General features: G+C 42.3%; 1 protein-coding gene across 24 annotated transcripts in view; it reads left to right on the top strand.

The window, feature by feature from the left end:
- The window catches only part of PTK2 (protein tyrosine kinase 2), a 198,973-nt gene that overhangs the window by 85,456 nt on the left and 98,791 nt on the right, over positions 1-14,726 (top strand). For 23 of the 24 annotated variants that reach the window (XR_003252297.1, XR_003252298.1, XM_026058523.1 and 20 more), the window contains one exon: positions 5,584-5,810. Coding sequence is in view for 22 of the 24 variants with exons in the window: in XM_026058523.1 (XP_025914308.1) it covers positions 5,616-5,810 (195 nt within the window). In the remaining 2 variants the exon portion in view is untranslated. Of the gene's footprint in view, positions 1-5,583; positions 5,811-14,726 lie in introns of those variants that run through there. The other variant, XM_026058543.1, reaches the window with a different exon arrangement.

Here is a 14,726-nt window from a genome sequence, read left to right as displayed (position 1 = left end):
TGTGCAGCTGTACTAGAAGAAGTCTTTCTCATTGCCCTTAATGTCCCTCACCAGATTCAGCTCCAGGGGGTTTGGCTTCCCCAGCCCCGTCCCTGCATGCTTGGCCAGTGTCTCTCTGTGTCCCTCCTGGGTGACCTGGCCGGGCCTTCCACCTCTGGTATTTTTCCCTCATATTTTTGTGTTTAGCCGGGAGCTGATCATCCAGGCAGGCCTCCTGCCACCTTTGCTTTGCTTCGTGCATGTTGGCATGGACCATGCTTGAGCTTGGAGGGAGTGATCACTGAAAACAAATGAAATCATCTAATGTGGTTTCTTTCCGGTACTTGCTGAGAAGACAGTTCATCTTCAAGTCTGAGAAATTAATGAATTTGTGATATCTCCTGGTGTGCTGAGTCCATGTTTTATTGCATTCAAACGTAGGGAAGGAAGCTAACTTGGGATGTCTTATTTGGTCAAGCAGCATTGCTTGCTGAGGCTGCAAGTAACCCAGAGGGGTTTGTTGCTTTTAGTAACTTCAGGTATTTTAGAAATATGAAAATGCTTCAGAGTTTAAGTGACGTAGAATTTTTACACTCGGACCGGAGAAAGAAATGAAGCCTGCATTTTGATTGTGTTTGTGCAGGAGGTAGTGATTAGATTCTTACGGGAGGAATTAGCTTCAAAATTTTGAAGCAAGATGGAGCAGGTTATTCTGTGGAAATGTGGCCTAGCAGGGACTTTATCTCACAGATATACATGCTTTCAGGCCTGAGATAGGAATCAGAATATGGAGATTCAGCAACATTATAAAACTTCGTGATGTCTAGAAAAGGCAACATGAAGTTACCGTGTGAGTAACAGCAGCTTGGTTCAGTGTTGCATGAACATGTTCACACCTTGTTGTTGGCCATCTGCCATCGCTAGTATGAGGGGCTTTTTTTTTTCTGTTTTCAATTTATTGTTAATTTGCTAATACTGAAGACATTGTTATTGGCACTGGAGTGCCTTATGAGATTAGGATGACTTCATTATAAGTTTATTAATCACTTTTAAAATTAATTGATTTAAATGTCTTTTATGGGTTTTTTTTTTTGAGTGTCTCATTACTGGAAGTTATTTAGTTTCAAAGTACTGAGAGCTGGTAGTGAAATATGAGACTGAGCTTTGATTGTTTGTACTAAGTGAGGAGTCATAATATGGACTTTGTTCCTGACGTATCTACAGGCTATGGGGAATATGCAGTGCTTGTAAGAAGAAATACCTCAGATAACCAGTTTTTATACAACTTTCCCAGTGTATCTGGTGCCTGAATAAAGAAAATGGCAATGAATCAAAAAACAAATTGTATCTTAAAAAAAAAAAGGGGGGGGAGAAAAAGGAGCAGGAAGAACAGTGAGAAGTGCTTTCTTGTATTGTATTTGATTTGAGAAGCTAAGTACAGCGTTGCTATTAAAAACGAACAAACCCTAAAATACCTTTTAACCTCATAAATTGTCTGAATAATGATATGCATCATTAGTCTGGCAGCAACTGCAACATCTTAGCAGAGCCACTAAGTATCAGTGGGCCGGGAGCTCTGCAGTTTGGTTCCCCCCCTCCATTCCTCTCTCCCAGCCCTCTAACAACTCTTCATAGTATTGAGAAATACAAACGTATTTCATAAAGCTTGAGAATTTGGGAGCGGTAGGCTTTACTCCTGACAGCTCAAAGGGATGGTTGGCACACAGCTTTGCGTACAAACAGGTTGGACTAGACTTGATTTTAGACCATCAGTCTTAATGTTCCCCTGTTCTTTAAGCACCACAATATCCAATAAAATACTGCAGAGCTAAGTCTTCATGCAGAATTAAGTCTCCACATGCACTGTAGCATGTTTCTGCTCTGTAATAGCATACTGCTTGTCTGTTCTAATACCAAGAGGTCTAAATCTGGTCTATTAAACTGAGATCTCTAATGGCAGTATTACAAACCAGTCTGGTTTGAATTTAGAAGAGCTCAAGTAAGCATTCTGGTTGTGTAGTCTTACCTTTTTTTATAACTTAAAATAACCAACCCGATCTCGTAAAATAGTTGTTTAGCTATGCTTGCCTCAATACCAACTATGCCTCACAAATTTTTGGCCTAGGGCAGTTTTACAGTCACGTTATAAACTCGAGAACAGGGGCTGGTTTAATGGAGATGTTAATAGGTTCATAACCAGAGATATGGCCTGTGTTCCTGTAATTTTAGAGCTATCAAATTTATTGCTATTTTGGTACCTCATAAAGTAAACATTGGGATTTTTAAAAGAGGTTGTAAGGAATCCAAAGTTGATTGAATTTTGAAGAAAAACTTGCTTTTGTAATTTTGAGCTGGAGAATATTTTAAACAGCTCTATGCTGTGAGATCTTTGGTGCTCAGTTGTTTTCAAAGTTGAAAACTGACAGTACTCTCTACCCGGTCTTGTCCATCTGATGCTTGATCCTGGATTTTTCCCTCAATGCGGTGAATATATGGAGCTCTTCTATGCAAAAATTAGCTCTGTATTAGTATTTTGCCTGTCCACTGGAATTATGCTGGTTAAGAGGACCCTGTATATGGCAACTGATGTCTTTCATCACTTTTCCATTTGCTGTTCCCAAGGGGTGTAGATTGTCCATAATAAATCTGTGGTCAGGCATTTTTCTAAAAGCTCATTTCTACACTTCCATGTCACTTTTCTCCCTGCTTTTTCTGCCAAGTAATACTTGATGAACACACAAATTATGTTGATGGCATACTATGAATTAGTATTAAAACACAGGCTTTCTTTTATTCCTCCTTTACTACAAAATTCTTTGTGTTGCTTTGGTCTGTAGCAAAATTTTCCACCAGTTGCATGTTTCCCTTTTTACTATAGACTTTGAGATAGGGTTGTTTGTTTTGAAGGAGGCAGAACTTTGTGGAGAAGGCTTAAAAGCAGCCTAAGTTTGAGATGAAAATTCCCATTTAACTGCTGCTAGTTGCCGTATTGGGTGCAGATAGGACCTGATCTAAGGGAATGGCCTAACGAAGCTCCCTGTCCTCCAACCATTTAGTTTCACAATGGCTATTTTAATGTCACGGAGAGGAGCCTCGCAGGAAAAGGAATGCGCATGTAAGGTCGTCTTGTGTCGGTATTACTCTGCCGTGGGGAAGGTTTACATACGTGCTTCAACTTTCTAGCCAAGGATTATATGAAAACAGTTTGCATGCTTTTTTAGAGAAGACAACTCAAGACTAACTTTGTTAGAGGCTTCCCTGTGTTTTCTGGTCTGTATCTGATGGTGTAGTGTAGATAGAAGAGGTTTTAAGGTGAGTGTAAGATTAGCTTAAAAGTATTAAGCCAATCAGTTGTGAGAACGGAGAACAATAAAACTAGGTGCAAAAGCTGTAATAGTTTATTGAATTTTCGGTCACAGAGGCAGCTGAGGGTTTTGAACAAGGTAGCAGGCAGGTCCCCCAAGGGCTAGGTGCTGGGAGGGTGTTTGGGAGAATCACAGAATGGTTGAGGTTGGAAGGGACCTCTGGAGATCATCTAGTCCAACCCCCCTGCTCAAGCAGGGTCACCTAGAGCACGTTGCCCAGGATTGCGTCCAGACGGCTTTTGAATATCCCCAGAGAAGGAGACTCTACCACCTCTCTGGGCAACCTGTTCCAGTGCTCTGTCACCCTCACAGTGAAGAAGTTTTTCCTCATGTTCAGATGGAATTGTCTGTGTTTCAGTTTGTGCCCGTTGCCTCGCATCCTGTCACTGGGCACCACTGAAAAGAGTCTGGTCCCATCCTCTCGACACCCTCCCTTCAGATACTTGTACACATTGATAAGATCTCCTCTCAGCCTTCTCTTCTCCAGGCTGAAGAGTCCCAGCTCTCTGTCTTTCTTCGTAAGAGAGATGCTCCAGTCCCTTCATCATCTCAGTACTCCAGATGTGGCCTCACCAGGTCTGAGTAGAGGGGGAGAATCACCTCCCTTGACCTGCTGGCAACACTCTTCCTGATGCACCCCAGGATACCATTGGCCTTCTTGGCCACAAGGGCACATTGCTGCCTCATGCTTAACTTGGTGTCCACCAGCACTCCCAGGTCCTTCTCGGCAGAGCTGCTTTCCAGCAGGTCAGCCCCCAACCTGTACTGCTACATGGGGTTATTCCTCCCTAGATGAAGGACCCCGCACTTGCCTTTGCTGAACTTCATGAGGTTAACAACACCCAGTGCTGCCAGTCTTGAATTCTTACAGTTCTGCTGGACGGATAGTATTCAGTTGTTTATTCAAGAGGTGCAGACATACCACACATACAGGCTCTTTTTTTCCTGTTTATTTTACTGTGGGTATGGATTATGTAGGCACTTAACATTGCATTATGCTTAAAAGTCCTGTTTCATCCTCCAGTAAATGATGTTATCTACATTTCCAGCCAGGATATTAACAGTGCTGAATTCCTGCTGTCTAGGCCCTCCGTGGGGTTTGACGTTGCTGGTAACCTTGCATAATGGCTAGCTGCTGCTGGAAGGGGAAAGGTCTGTCTCCTGCCCCTGGCCACCCACTTCTCCTTCTCTGGCTCTGGGCCTGCCTGACCTCCATGGGGAGCTAACTCAGGGAGCTAGAAACCCTGGTGCTCTTGGCTGAAACCCATCAGCTAGGAACGGAGCCTGGTGGTTCTTTGCTTGTCTGAGCTAGCGGCCTGGAATGATTCTTGCGGCTGCGTCAGGAAGGCACAATGTCTTGTTTTCTCTCTCGTAGTACATTAATTTCTCACACAATCAGCTCACAGTTGATTAATTTGCAGCCATAACCAAGAGGCAACAATTTTTTTTTCTTTGAGATGCGCGGATCACTCTAGGAGTCTGCCTTTTGCCACCAGACTTGGAAATCACTTGGAAACCAGGCTAGTAAATAATAAAACTAGCCACTTAGTTCATGGGAGTAGGGACAGTGATGTCCCTAGTGGTTCCTTGTTAGCTTCTGATGGAAGAATGAATTTCTGCATGGCTCCGAATAGATTGAGTTGCACTGGCTTTCAAAACAACCCAAAATGAGTGATTTGAGAGTGTCCCAGCCTTAAGCAGGAGAGCCTAATGTTGGCGTGCTGCGTTTTTGTGCAGAGCTTCAATTTGGCGATTGCTCTGTCAGGGTTTCCACATGCTGGTCTTTGGGGCACTGCAAGGCGGACCAAGAGATCTCCTGGGATGCAAACTCCTGTTAAAACTGGAAAGCACTAACTAGTTCAGTCAAAATGAACCTTAGACATGGGTGGATGGCTCGTTAAACTGAACGGCTCTGAACCGTTGGGTCTCAGAGGCTTTGGGGAAGAGCTGGGTTAAGACAAGAAGAAAATAAAGGAAGAAGTCTTGCCTGAGAAGCAATGTCACATCGTTTGAATAGGGATGACTTGCTTAAAAAGACACTAGCGATTTCTCTGGTGGTAATCCTGTTAAATTTTTGTATGTATGTAGATGTGTAGCTATTTTAGTAGGGGGCTCCAAAAGAGCAATCAACTGTCACTTAAAAATGAGTCTTTTAGGATTGCCAATAAATACTTTGTATGAATCAGTGTAAGATTTAGGTGTAACTAAAGTTAATTTGTTTTTTGTTTCCCTTTCCTAGAATATGACAGATACCTAGCATCTAGCAAAACCATGGCAGCAGCTTACCTCGATCCGAACTTGAATCACACGCCAAGTTCAAGTGCAAAGACGCACCTCAGTACTGGGATGGAGCGTTCCCCGGGGACCATGGAACGAGTCTTAAAGGTCTTTCACTACTTTGAAAATAGCAGTGAACCAACAACGTGGGCCAGCATTATCCGGCATGGAGATGCTACTGATGTCCGAGTAAGTCTGTTTTCAGCATTCTCAGGCCATCTTTAGGCTACATGTTAACTACATGCTCCAAAAGTATGAGGTAAAAGTTTGGAAACAAAGCAGCGTAGATGTTTTGCAGTTTATTTTAAAAGAATCTTTGTCATATCCCGTGAATAATTTCAGAAAAAGCTTTAAGTGATACTTTCTTTAAGAAAAATCAGATGCATGTATTATGTATTACCTTAAAGTAATATCAGAACTCTTCTCGTTTTTGCAGAATTGAGACTTTACATTCAGGAAACGTTATCAATCTAGACTCCACTACTGATTTATGTCAGATGACTTTTACCACTTTATACTCCCCAAAAGCCTGTGTGGCGCTTTGTGGCGCGCACATGTGTGTAAGCTCAGAGAGGTGGTCCATTAAACTACTTTTTTCTTGTGTGTAACCCCAAACTTACTGTTTTAAAACAAACAAATAAATAAATGAGTCTTGTGCCCCATGCTGGTGTGGGGAAATGGCACTGAAGTTGCTACTGCAGACCCTGTTCCCACTTGGTCTTTCTATTTGTGCAGTGTGGTCCTTCTGTTAATCTGCCCAAAAACCAGGGTTGAGTTTGTTTTAAGAAGAACTTTAAGGTATCTGTAGTCTTAGAGATATGTGGAAACATATGTGTGCATGAAAGTACAGTATCTGTTCTGAAGAGGGAAGCTGAGCAGCTCTGTGTGGAAGGTGTAGGGCAGAAATCTAATGCCAAGGCCCTTACTGACCATTTACTACACTTACTCTTTTCATTTTTTGAGGTCTTATGGTAGGTAAACTGAAATGAAGCAGAAAGGGGCTCATGTCAACATGTCAAGTGTTTTTAAAACTTTCTGGTTCACTCGTTTTTAATTATCCCCCAAGAGCAGAACTTTGAGTGATGGGACGTGGTGGTGGGGGGTCGGTTTTTCTCTGTAAGGTTCTCCCTGCAGAAGTAGATTCCCATCTGCTTATTCCTTTCAATACTGGTATTGTCTGTACAGTACCTCACACTGCACTTTAAGGACATAATTCTGATCTGCTGAAAGGAGGGAGTAATCAGAGTTCAGGAGATCCGTTGTCTCTTCCTGACCACTGCAAGAGAAAACTAATGAGAAAGCCTAAGGGGTCTTGAATGTTTTCTCTTTCTTTCCTACTGTTTATTTTCTAGCATCACTGTGTATGAAGAGAATTAACAGCATTCCTAAGTGGAGTAAATCTTGTGAAATTCAAGGATTTTCATTGGGGACTATCAGAAAATCTGCTTCTTGTCAGTTTAATAAGCTCACATCTATGTTTAGGGATGTCTTGGTGAGTGGAGAAATTGCACCTCTGTACAACAATCGGAATTTTTGTTACCGATACACATACATGTATTTTCCATGGAGTAGGGATTTTTGAGTGCCACTTAAAATATCTTTGATCCCTGACTTCAATATGTTGGTTTCATATAACCTATGTGATTGATTCATTTGATATAGAAATGTATCGCTGGGTACAAGGGAAGGAAAAGTAGGTCTCTGGGTGTCTTTAAGCTTATTTGCAAGCATCTGCTGTGAAAGTATGTCCGAGAATTTTTATATAGTCCTTTAAATTGAGGTTATCAGTCTTTCCAAAGAAATATCTAGAAACTTCGAAAACAAAAGCAGAGATTACATCTCTGGTTTCTCCAACTCAAAAATACCTGTGGTTATGGGCTTTCAGGATCTGAAACTTGCTCTCCCTGTAAGAAATTCAGTGCTGAGTTCAATTTGCAGAGTTATACACTGTTGTTTAAAGCACAGACTTCTTGGAATTTTTGTAAAAACTGGATCAAAAGAACAGACAAACAGCAGTTATTTGAGGCTTGCCTTAATTTTTAGTTTGCCCATTTATATATGCCCATTTATAACTGATTTATTTGGATATTTGTTTCTAAAAGTAGCATTTTTCTTTTTTTGTACTGATCTGTTTTCCTAAAAAAGAAGAATGTACTTTGGGCAAGGGTCATGGTTATACTTTATTCTTGAAGTTAAAGGATTTTTTTTTTTTTTAGTTTTATTTTGTGAAAATGGTACAATGACTGCTGAAATGTGCAGGTACTTCATGGTAATGATCTAGCCCTGATGTATCACCATGTCTTGACACTTATTTTAGAAACAGTAAACTGTCGCTGGAGAACAAGTCCACATTCCTTTGAAATGACTGCTGTTACACCGAGCTGAATAATTTAAAATGAAAATAACCTTTAAGGTTTTTATGCCTTAGATTGTCTCTCCGTTTTGTGGAGGAGGTGGTCTGCAGCAGAGCTTTCATTTCTTCTGAATTAAGATCCAGAAAGGTGATTGGTGCTGGTTTGGGGTTTTAGCTTGTTTCCAAGGAGCTCTTTAAGCATATTCAGTGGTAGACGCCTTTGAAACAGCTCTGCAATTAAAAAAGAAATAAAAAGTTATTTTCAAGTCTTCTCACTGGTTAGTATGGCTTCTGGGATCATAGCCGAGGAACCTTTCCAGTTTTCAAAGGAAGTCTGACTTGGGCTGAAATCTCCAGACTGGCCTATTAAAGGTATTTCTGCTGTTAAAGCAGAGGACTTTGTGGAAAGTACTTATACCAAGGGAAAGTAAGGATGATATTTTCTTTCCTGGTTTCTCATATTTCCTTAACCTAACATCTTGTATTTTTAGCCAAGTCAAGTTCGCCTTTGTCAATGGAAAGGTTGTGTTTAACGGTCCAAGACCTCGGAAAAGGACTTATGTTTTTTACTCTTCTTTCCCCAAAATATGTATATATTTAAAGTTCCCTTGTAATTTCCAAAAAGCAGAGTGGAAACAGTGCTTTTTCCACTCTTCAGTGATAGACATCATACATGAATCCTTGATCATGAGGGGAAGCCCTTTTAATGAATAGACTAATGCCTGTTGCTAGCTCTGTTAAACAGAATCTAGCCTTCTGTAGGATTATCCCTAAGCGGCTAGACTAAAAGTGCCATATCCTTGCTGTTTGTCTTGAAATGTCTGTGGCCAGGCTGGGCTTTGCTTCAGTGGGATCTTCCTGGCTGTGGACCTCTTTTTTTCTGGGTGGATTTAGTCCCTCGGAGAAAGCTGTCTCCTGAGGGGTGAGAGTCTGTATTCTGCAAAGGATTCAGGAGCAGCTTTTCAGTTCTTGGAAATACATTTTTGGTTTTCAAGAGCTGGCACGCTCTCTTTATCCCCTTCCTTTCCTTGGTGTCACGCTAGGGACATACTTCATTTAAAATATATATATATATATATATATATATATATATATATATAAATGTACAAACACTATTCTCCTGTGAATGCCTATGTAGCCATGCGTGTGCCAGAGAAAGAAAGGATCTTTGTCTTCGCCATTTATCTTAGTACATCTTCATTTGGAGGTGTTGTCTACAGAGGAGGCTCTGCAGGGGTTTGGGAGGAGGTTGAGCTTGYTCTGCCCTGTCTCCAGCCTTGGCTGTGGCATGCGAGGAGGTGGGTGCCCTGAGGGAATTTCTTTGGTCTCGAGCACCCGCGAATGGAGACAGTGTCAGTGCATCCCGATCAGCAATGACAAGTAAATAACCTTTCTTTTTCCAGAAGATGTGATCGAAGCAGAATTATGACGACCATATTTCATAGATAAACAAAGGCGCAATTGACATTTAACAGATTTTTATTATTATTATGAGAAAACAAACATTTGAAAACTGTGTGAGCCCCATCTAGGTGGCTGACACTGAAGTGTTGTTCTGCTCCGTGGTCCACATCCCCGCTGCAGAGGTGCCTAGTTTGCATCCGCTATACCTTCTTCTAAGCTTACAGCCTTCAAAACTGATTGCTGATTCTTAAATAGTAGTTGTGAGAAGCAAAGATGTGTGTAGTAGTAACAACCAGAAATCTCAGACCACGTTACTGTCAGGTATACATTACATCTTGATTCTTATACAGGTCTGTTTTTTTCCAATTTTGTAAGACCAGCTGAGTGAGATGTACACTGGATAGATAACAGTAAAACTTTTGGTGGTCCATGCTGTCCTTATTTCTGGAGTTACGGAGTGGTACGATCAGAAGTCTTCAGTAAATAAAGATACTTTGGCCATGGCTCATTTAGCCTGCTCATGATGAAGATGCCTTTTCCTCACTCTTCTATGCAGTACCACCCAAAATGTTGGCCTCTTTAAAGCTGGCAGAATGAGAACTCAAAAAGCTAAGGTAAAAAGGAGGAGCATCCTTAACTAAGGATGAGGATATATCTAACTTGATGGACCTGAAAAAGTTTCTGAAGTCAAGGAGTATGCCATAGCTGTGTCCCGTTCCTGGAACAGAGTAAATGTCCAGAGCAAATTTTTCAGTTTCCTTATCCAGCTGCTGAAACTTATTTTCTGTGGAGAGAAAGCCTAGGTGCATGGTTGGAAGAGTTGTGTATTCCAAGCAGTTCCGTAATTTGAGCTTTTTAGAAAGAGAAGGACTTAGCATGTTCAGTCGAGACATCACTAAAGCAGTTTATTAAGCTGCCTCGCTGTGTTAGTATTTGTTTCTTGCTTTTTCTTGTTTGCCTCTCCCTTTTGATCCGTTTCCTATTTTTATGTTCCCAAACCACTGGCAACTTCTATTTCTTAGTCTCTCCTACAGCGTTTGTGTTTCATTCTGTTTTGGCTAGCAGTGTTTCCTTTCTGTCCAAGTCTGCCTGCATTAGGCCCGTAAGTTGTTTTGGGGGTATTTCTGCACTGTGGATTGTTGCTGTGCTTTAGCCAGCGCTACAGGAGACCTCACAATTTGATCTGGAGATACAGTTCACGGTAAGGCTTTGGTGCAAAGGTCTACAACTCTTAAGTGATATCCTAGTCAGACGAGCATTTCTTTTGGCAGCAGTGCCAGCTTCCTTCTCACTGCTTGGGTTTTTTTTCTGCTGCCACCTTAGTTGTTGGCACAGGTGGTGCGACTGTTTGGCAAACTCGGTCCAGGTTAATTTTAACCTTTCTTTTCGATGTTTTTTTTTTTTTTAAACCCAGATCAGTTCCGCAGTCTTGTTAACTGCGTGGCCTTGCAGACTGACGCAAATGTGAGAAGAAGGGAAAGGCCTGTTTGTGCTGGCGCTACTCAGGTTTGCAGTGATACTGCACCATCAGTGAATAGGCTATTAAGGAGCAGTATGGTGCATTCCTCATCATCCATGGAAATACTCCTGGTTTCCTTCTACATCTAAAGCAGGATGTTTTCTGTCTTCATGAAGGGCCAAAAGGGATTTAAAGGCGTGCCAGTCTAACCTTAGTCCCTGAGAAGTTTATTCTCATGTTCTAGCAATGATTCCACCTACTCAGCCCTACCTCTGTCTTCCAAGCATTTCCCCTGTTTCAAACCCATCTTGTTTTTACCTGATATCTGGACAAAAGGTAGCAGATGCTGTGGCTAGCTCAGTGCAGAGCCAGTCTAGATGATACTGATTCTGACTGACTACTAGGCTGTCACCACCACATTCGGATAGCCAGAAGCTGAACACGCTGCTGAGTGGGTCAGATATGCTTTATTGCTTCTTGGTTTCTCCTAAAACAAGCAAATTGCTTGAAGAGTTATGGGAAATTGGGCGTGTTGTAGGACTGTTCTGGTATGTCTGCTGCTAGCTGTGAAGGACGATGTCAATCTATTAGACAGTAGAACTTATCTACTAGATTTTTCTTTTAAAATGGATCCTTTTGATAATGTACTACTTGGGTAGGGGATTGGTCACACAGAGTTCTTCTGTAGTCAGTGGAAAGGGCCTGTGAACACTAGCAGGACTCAAAACTGTGCCAAATGTGATTTTTTTGGATGATACAAGTGTGCTGTATACACAGTGGCTAGATTTCAGACTCTTAATTTCTACGTATGTGCAATAATATATCTGCTTTGAGACAGTGGAACTGTGTGGTAGGAGCAGCAGCAGACTCGGTAATGCACTGGCTTCTCCCATTAATTACATATGGGGAAATGTATGAAATCATTCCTGATCTAGTAAAAGAGCTAGCAAACAGGTGCCATTTACAGGTTTTTCCCTCTTCTGTGCTGCATGCCTCCACGGATTGCGCTGGATGACAGGGCAGCGTTGTGTTGTTAGTGAATCTGTGCCTCACTTCTAAAATCTTGAAAAAAGGTATCAAGAACACAGAACTATAGACTTGCGTGTGTAAGCAGCATGAAAAAGAAGGCGTACTGCACCGTGATCATCAGACTAATTAGACAAAAATAGCTTTAGTCGTTAGAATACCTGTTTTATTTGTGCAAAATATTCTGATGTCCTTGGATGACAGAGGCATGCAAAATAATTTTCTAAAAGCAGTATAAATAGCCCTTTGACATTTTACTGAAAATATCACCTAGATCTACAAATGTGGCCTTCAAGTCAACAGGACTTTTACTGCATTAGAATCTAACCATATAGGACTGGATCCAAGGAAGCGCTTAGACTTTGCAAGTGCAACTGAGGATAGGGTTTAACAGTGCAGTTAAGACTTTATAATTTGGATTAATCTAACCTAGACCTTCTCCCTGACCCTCTTCTAGGCACAACTCCCTGCTGTTTCTCTTCTGTTTCTCATTAGACTCCGCAGTGAGTTCTGGAAGTTAACCTTCCAGAAAACTAAACTTATTGTAAATGTTTAAAACGATGTTCTGCTGGTTGAGGAAGCTGGAGCAGTGTGCAGTAGGACCAGAAGAGCGCTAAGTCAGCGGAGAGGGTTGGAGAGCATGGCCATGCCTGCTCCCTGGTTGTCAACGCTGTCCGGTTGTGGGCAGAGGTTCTCTGTCGAATTGGGCCATGGCATGGAGGGACTCTTTTGGGTGACTGACCTATGTATGGCTTCAAGTGCAAGAGAGATGCTGAGGCACTTATTGCTCTGTTGTCCTAGCTGATGGTGTCTCTGGGCTGGCACGATGACAATATCCTAGGCACCTTGATAGCGTGGTTTCGGGCTGTAGTTTCAAAATATACCTGGCTGGGCTTCACTGGGAGAGTTCTTGCTCAGCTGGGTCAGTTCCCTGGTCTAGTTTGTCATGTCATATGTGAGCGTGTGCTGGATTAGTGCAGGAGGGAGATGGATAGCAAACACGAGAAGAGGAGGGATGTGGGCTTTGATCTTTCAGTGCTGTCAGAGGACAGCTTGAATTTTGGTGTTGTGAAGTGACTCCAGAGTTCTGCTTCATGGAAATTTTGAATCTAACTTGCGTCGGGGCTTTGTTGTTTACTTCTGTTCAGCTCCTCATTTAAATGTCTTACCAGGAGTAGTAATACTTACTGCATAAATATTTGACATATTTGAAGTGCTTCCCAAGCATTAACGCTGTGTCCCTATGTAGGAGAAGTTACCTGAAGACTTTTTCTAGTGCAGGAGACTTTCTCCTTTCTACTAAATGGGGAAATTAGGTTGGCAGTCACCCTGGGAGTATGTTATTCCAACTTCAATTTATTCATAGCAGCACATCAGCTTTGTTAATTTACAAGCAAGCAATTCGTTTCCACTCATTTGCAGAAGCACGAAATATTGCTGATACATGTCCAGGATAATCCGAGCCTTTCTCCAGTCTGTCTTGATTTTCTAGAGCCTCCTAACTACTGTAGGTGTTCTTTCTATTTTTGGACACTTTCTCCTTCTAATTTGGGACAAATATCAGCCTATTGGGCAAATTGGCTGTGTTGAATATCTTTTTGGACAAATTAGTAACAAGCAGGATTTCTAGCGTAAGACTCGGAGACACTGTGATGAATTTGAGGTCACAAAGTTGTAATCAAGGTCGAAACCTCCCTGCTCCTTACCTGTTTTTTCACTCAATAGAGCATTCGATGAGCGTCGCGAGCCGAGGGGCTGCTCGGAGCTGAGTCCAGAGTGTTTTCAGGTTTCTTTGGCTCTGGTTTCAGGTAGAAGGTTGTCAGGACGTGGTGTGGAGGGGTGTTTCCATTGCTGCCGTGCAGCGGGTAAGCGGTTAAATTGTGTGTCGGGAAACCTCTGATTACATATTCTGATCACTGTTGCAAGCAACATCAGGGGGCTTCTGGCAAGACTCCCCAAATCGGGGCTGGCAAAGGCGGAGATGCTGTCGCCCGCCTGGGGTAGGGGCAGTGGCTGGGGTTGGCCTGCGGAGCCTGTCCGGAACCGGGGGCTCTCTCTGCCTTGTTTACCACCGCAGCAGCGTTGAATACCCGACCCGCTTACGGCCGCCGTGCCTGTCGGGCACGCGGAGGTTAACCTTGGACTGTTTAGAAGCAGCCGCCAGATAAAACAGATCCCGTCGTCCTGCCCGGCAGTTTACTCCACTGTTTATGCGCCGCCCTTCCGCTCGCGGGAATTCGCGGTGCTCAATGGACTACGCTGCCGCTGTGGTGCCCGTGTAGACGGACTCGGAGGTGGGACTCTCAGTGTTTCAAATCAGACTTCTCCGTTTTATTAATAAAAAAGTAAATAAGGAAATAGATGTTTTGCTTGAGAGGCTTCCCCTGCAGACCAGCCATTTTGAGCCCTCATCGCTGTATTTCCTTATCTTTCCATTTTTGATTGCAGCTGTGATTTGCTAGTACGTGGAGTGATCTCGCAGGCATTCCTGATTTAAAATAACAAACCAAAACAATTTTAAAAGCCACGTATGTTTGATTCGCATGAAGCATCAGTTCATCCGTTCTGGGTTCACATAAAAGTTTTTAGGATGCGTTTTCAAACACCTGACCTCCTTTCTCCAATACTACTTGTTTATGTCATATTTAATTTTAATGGGCATCTAACTTGCCTGATTAGGTAGCTGATATTTAAAATGCTTTTCACTGCGTATGTCTGTTTTAGACTTTGAAAGGAGAGGTGTAAATCTTCGTTATCAATCTCTTTAGTGGCAGGCGATTCTTAATCTGCATTCTGAGAGGAGTTTCTGTGGTGTGCTTTACAGTGAAACTCTCCTCTCTGGCTTTTTTTTTCTTTTTTTCTT

This window comes from Apteryx rowi, unplaced genomic scaffold, assembly GCF_003343035.1.
Source record: "Apteryx rowi isolate R43461 unplaced genomic scaffold, aptRow1 scaffold_148, whole genome shotgun sequence".
NCBI lineage: Eukaryota > Metazoa > Chordata > Aves > Apterygiformes > Apterygidae > Apteryx > Apteryx rowi.
This window is presented reverse-complemented; position numbering and strand designations above follow the sequence as displayed.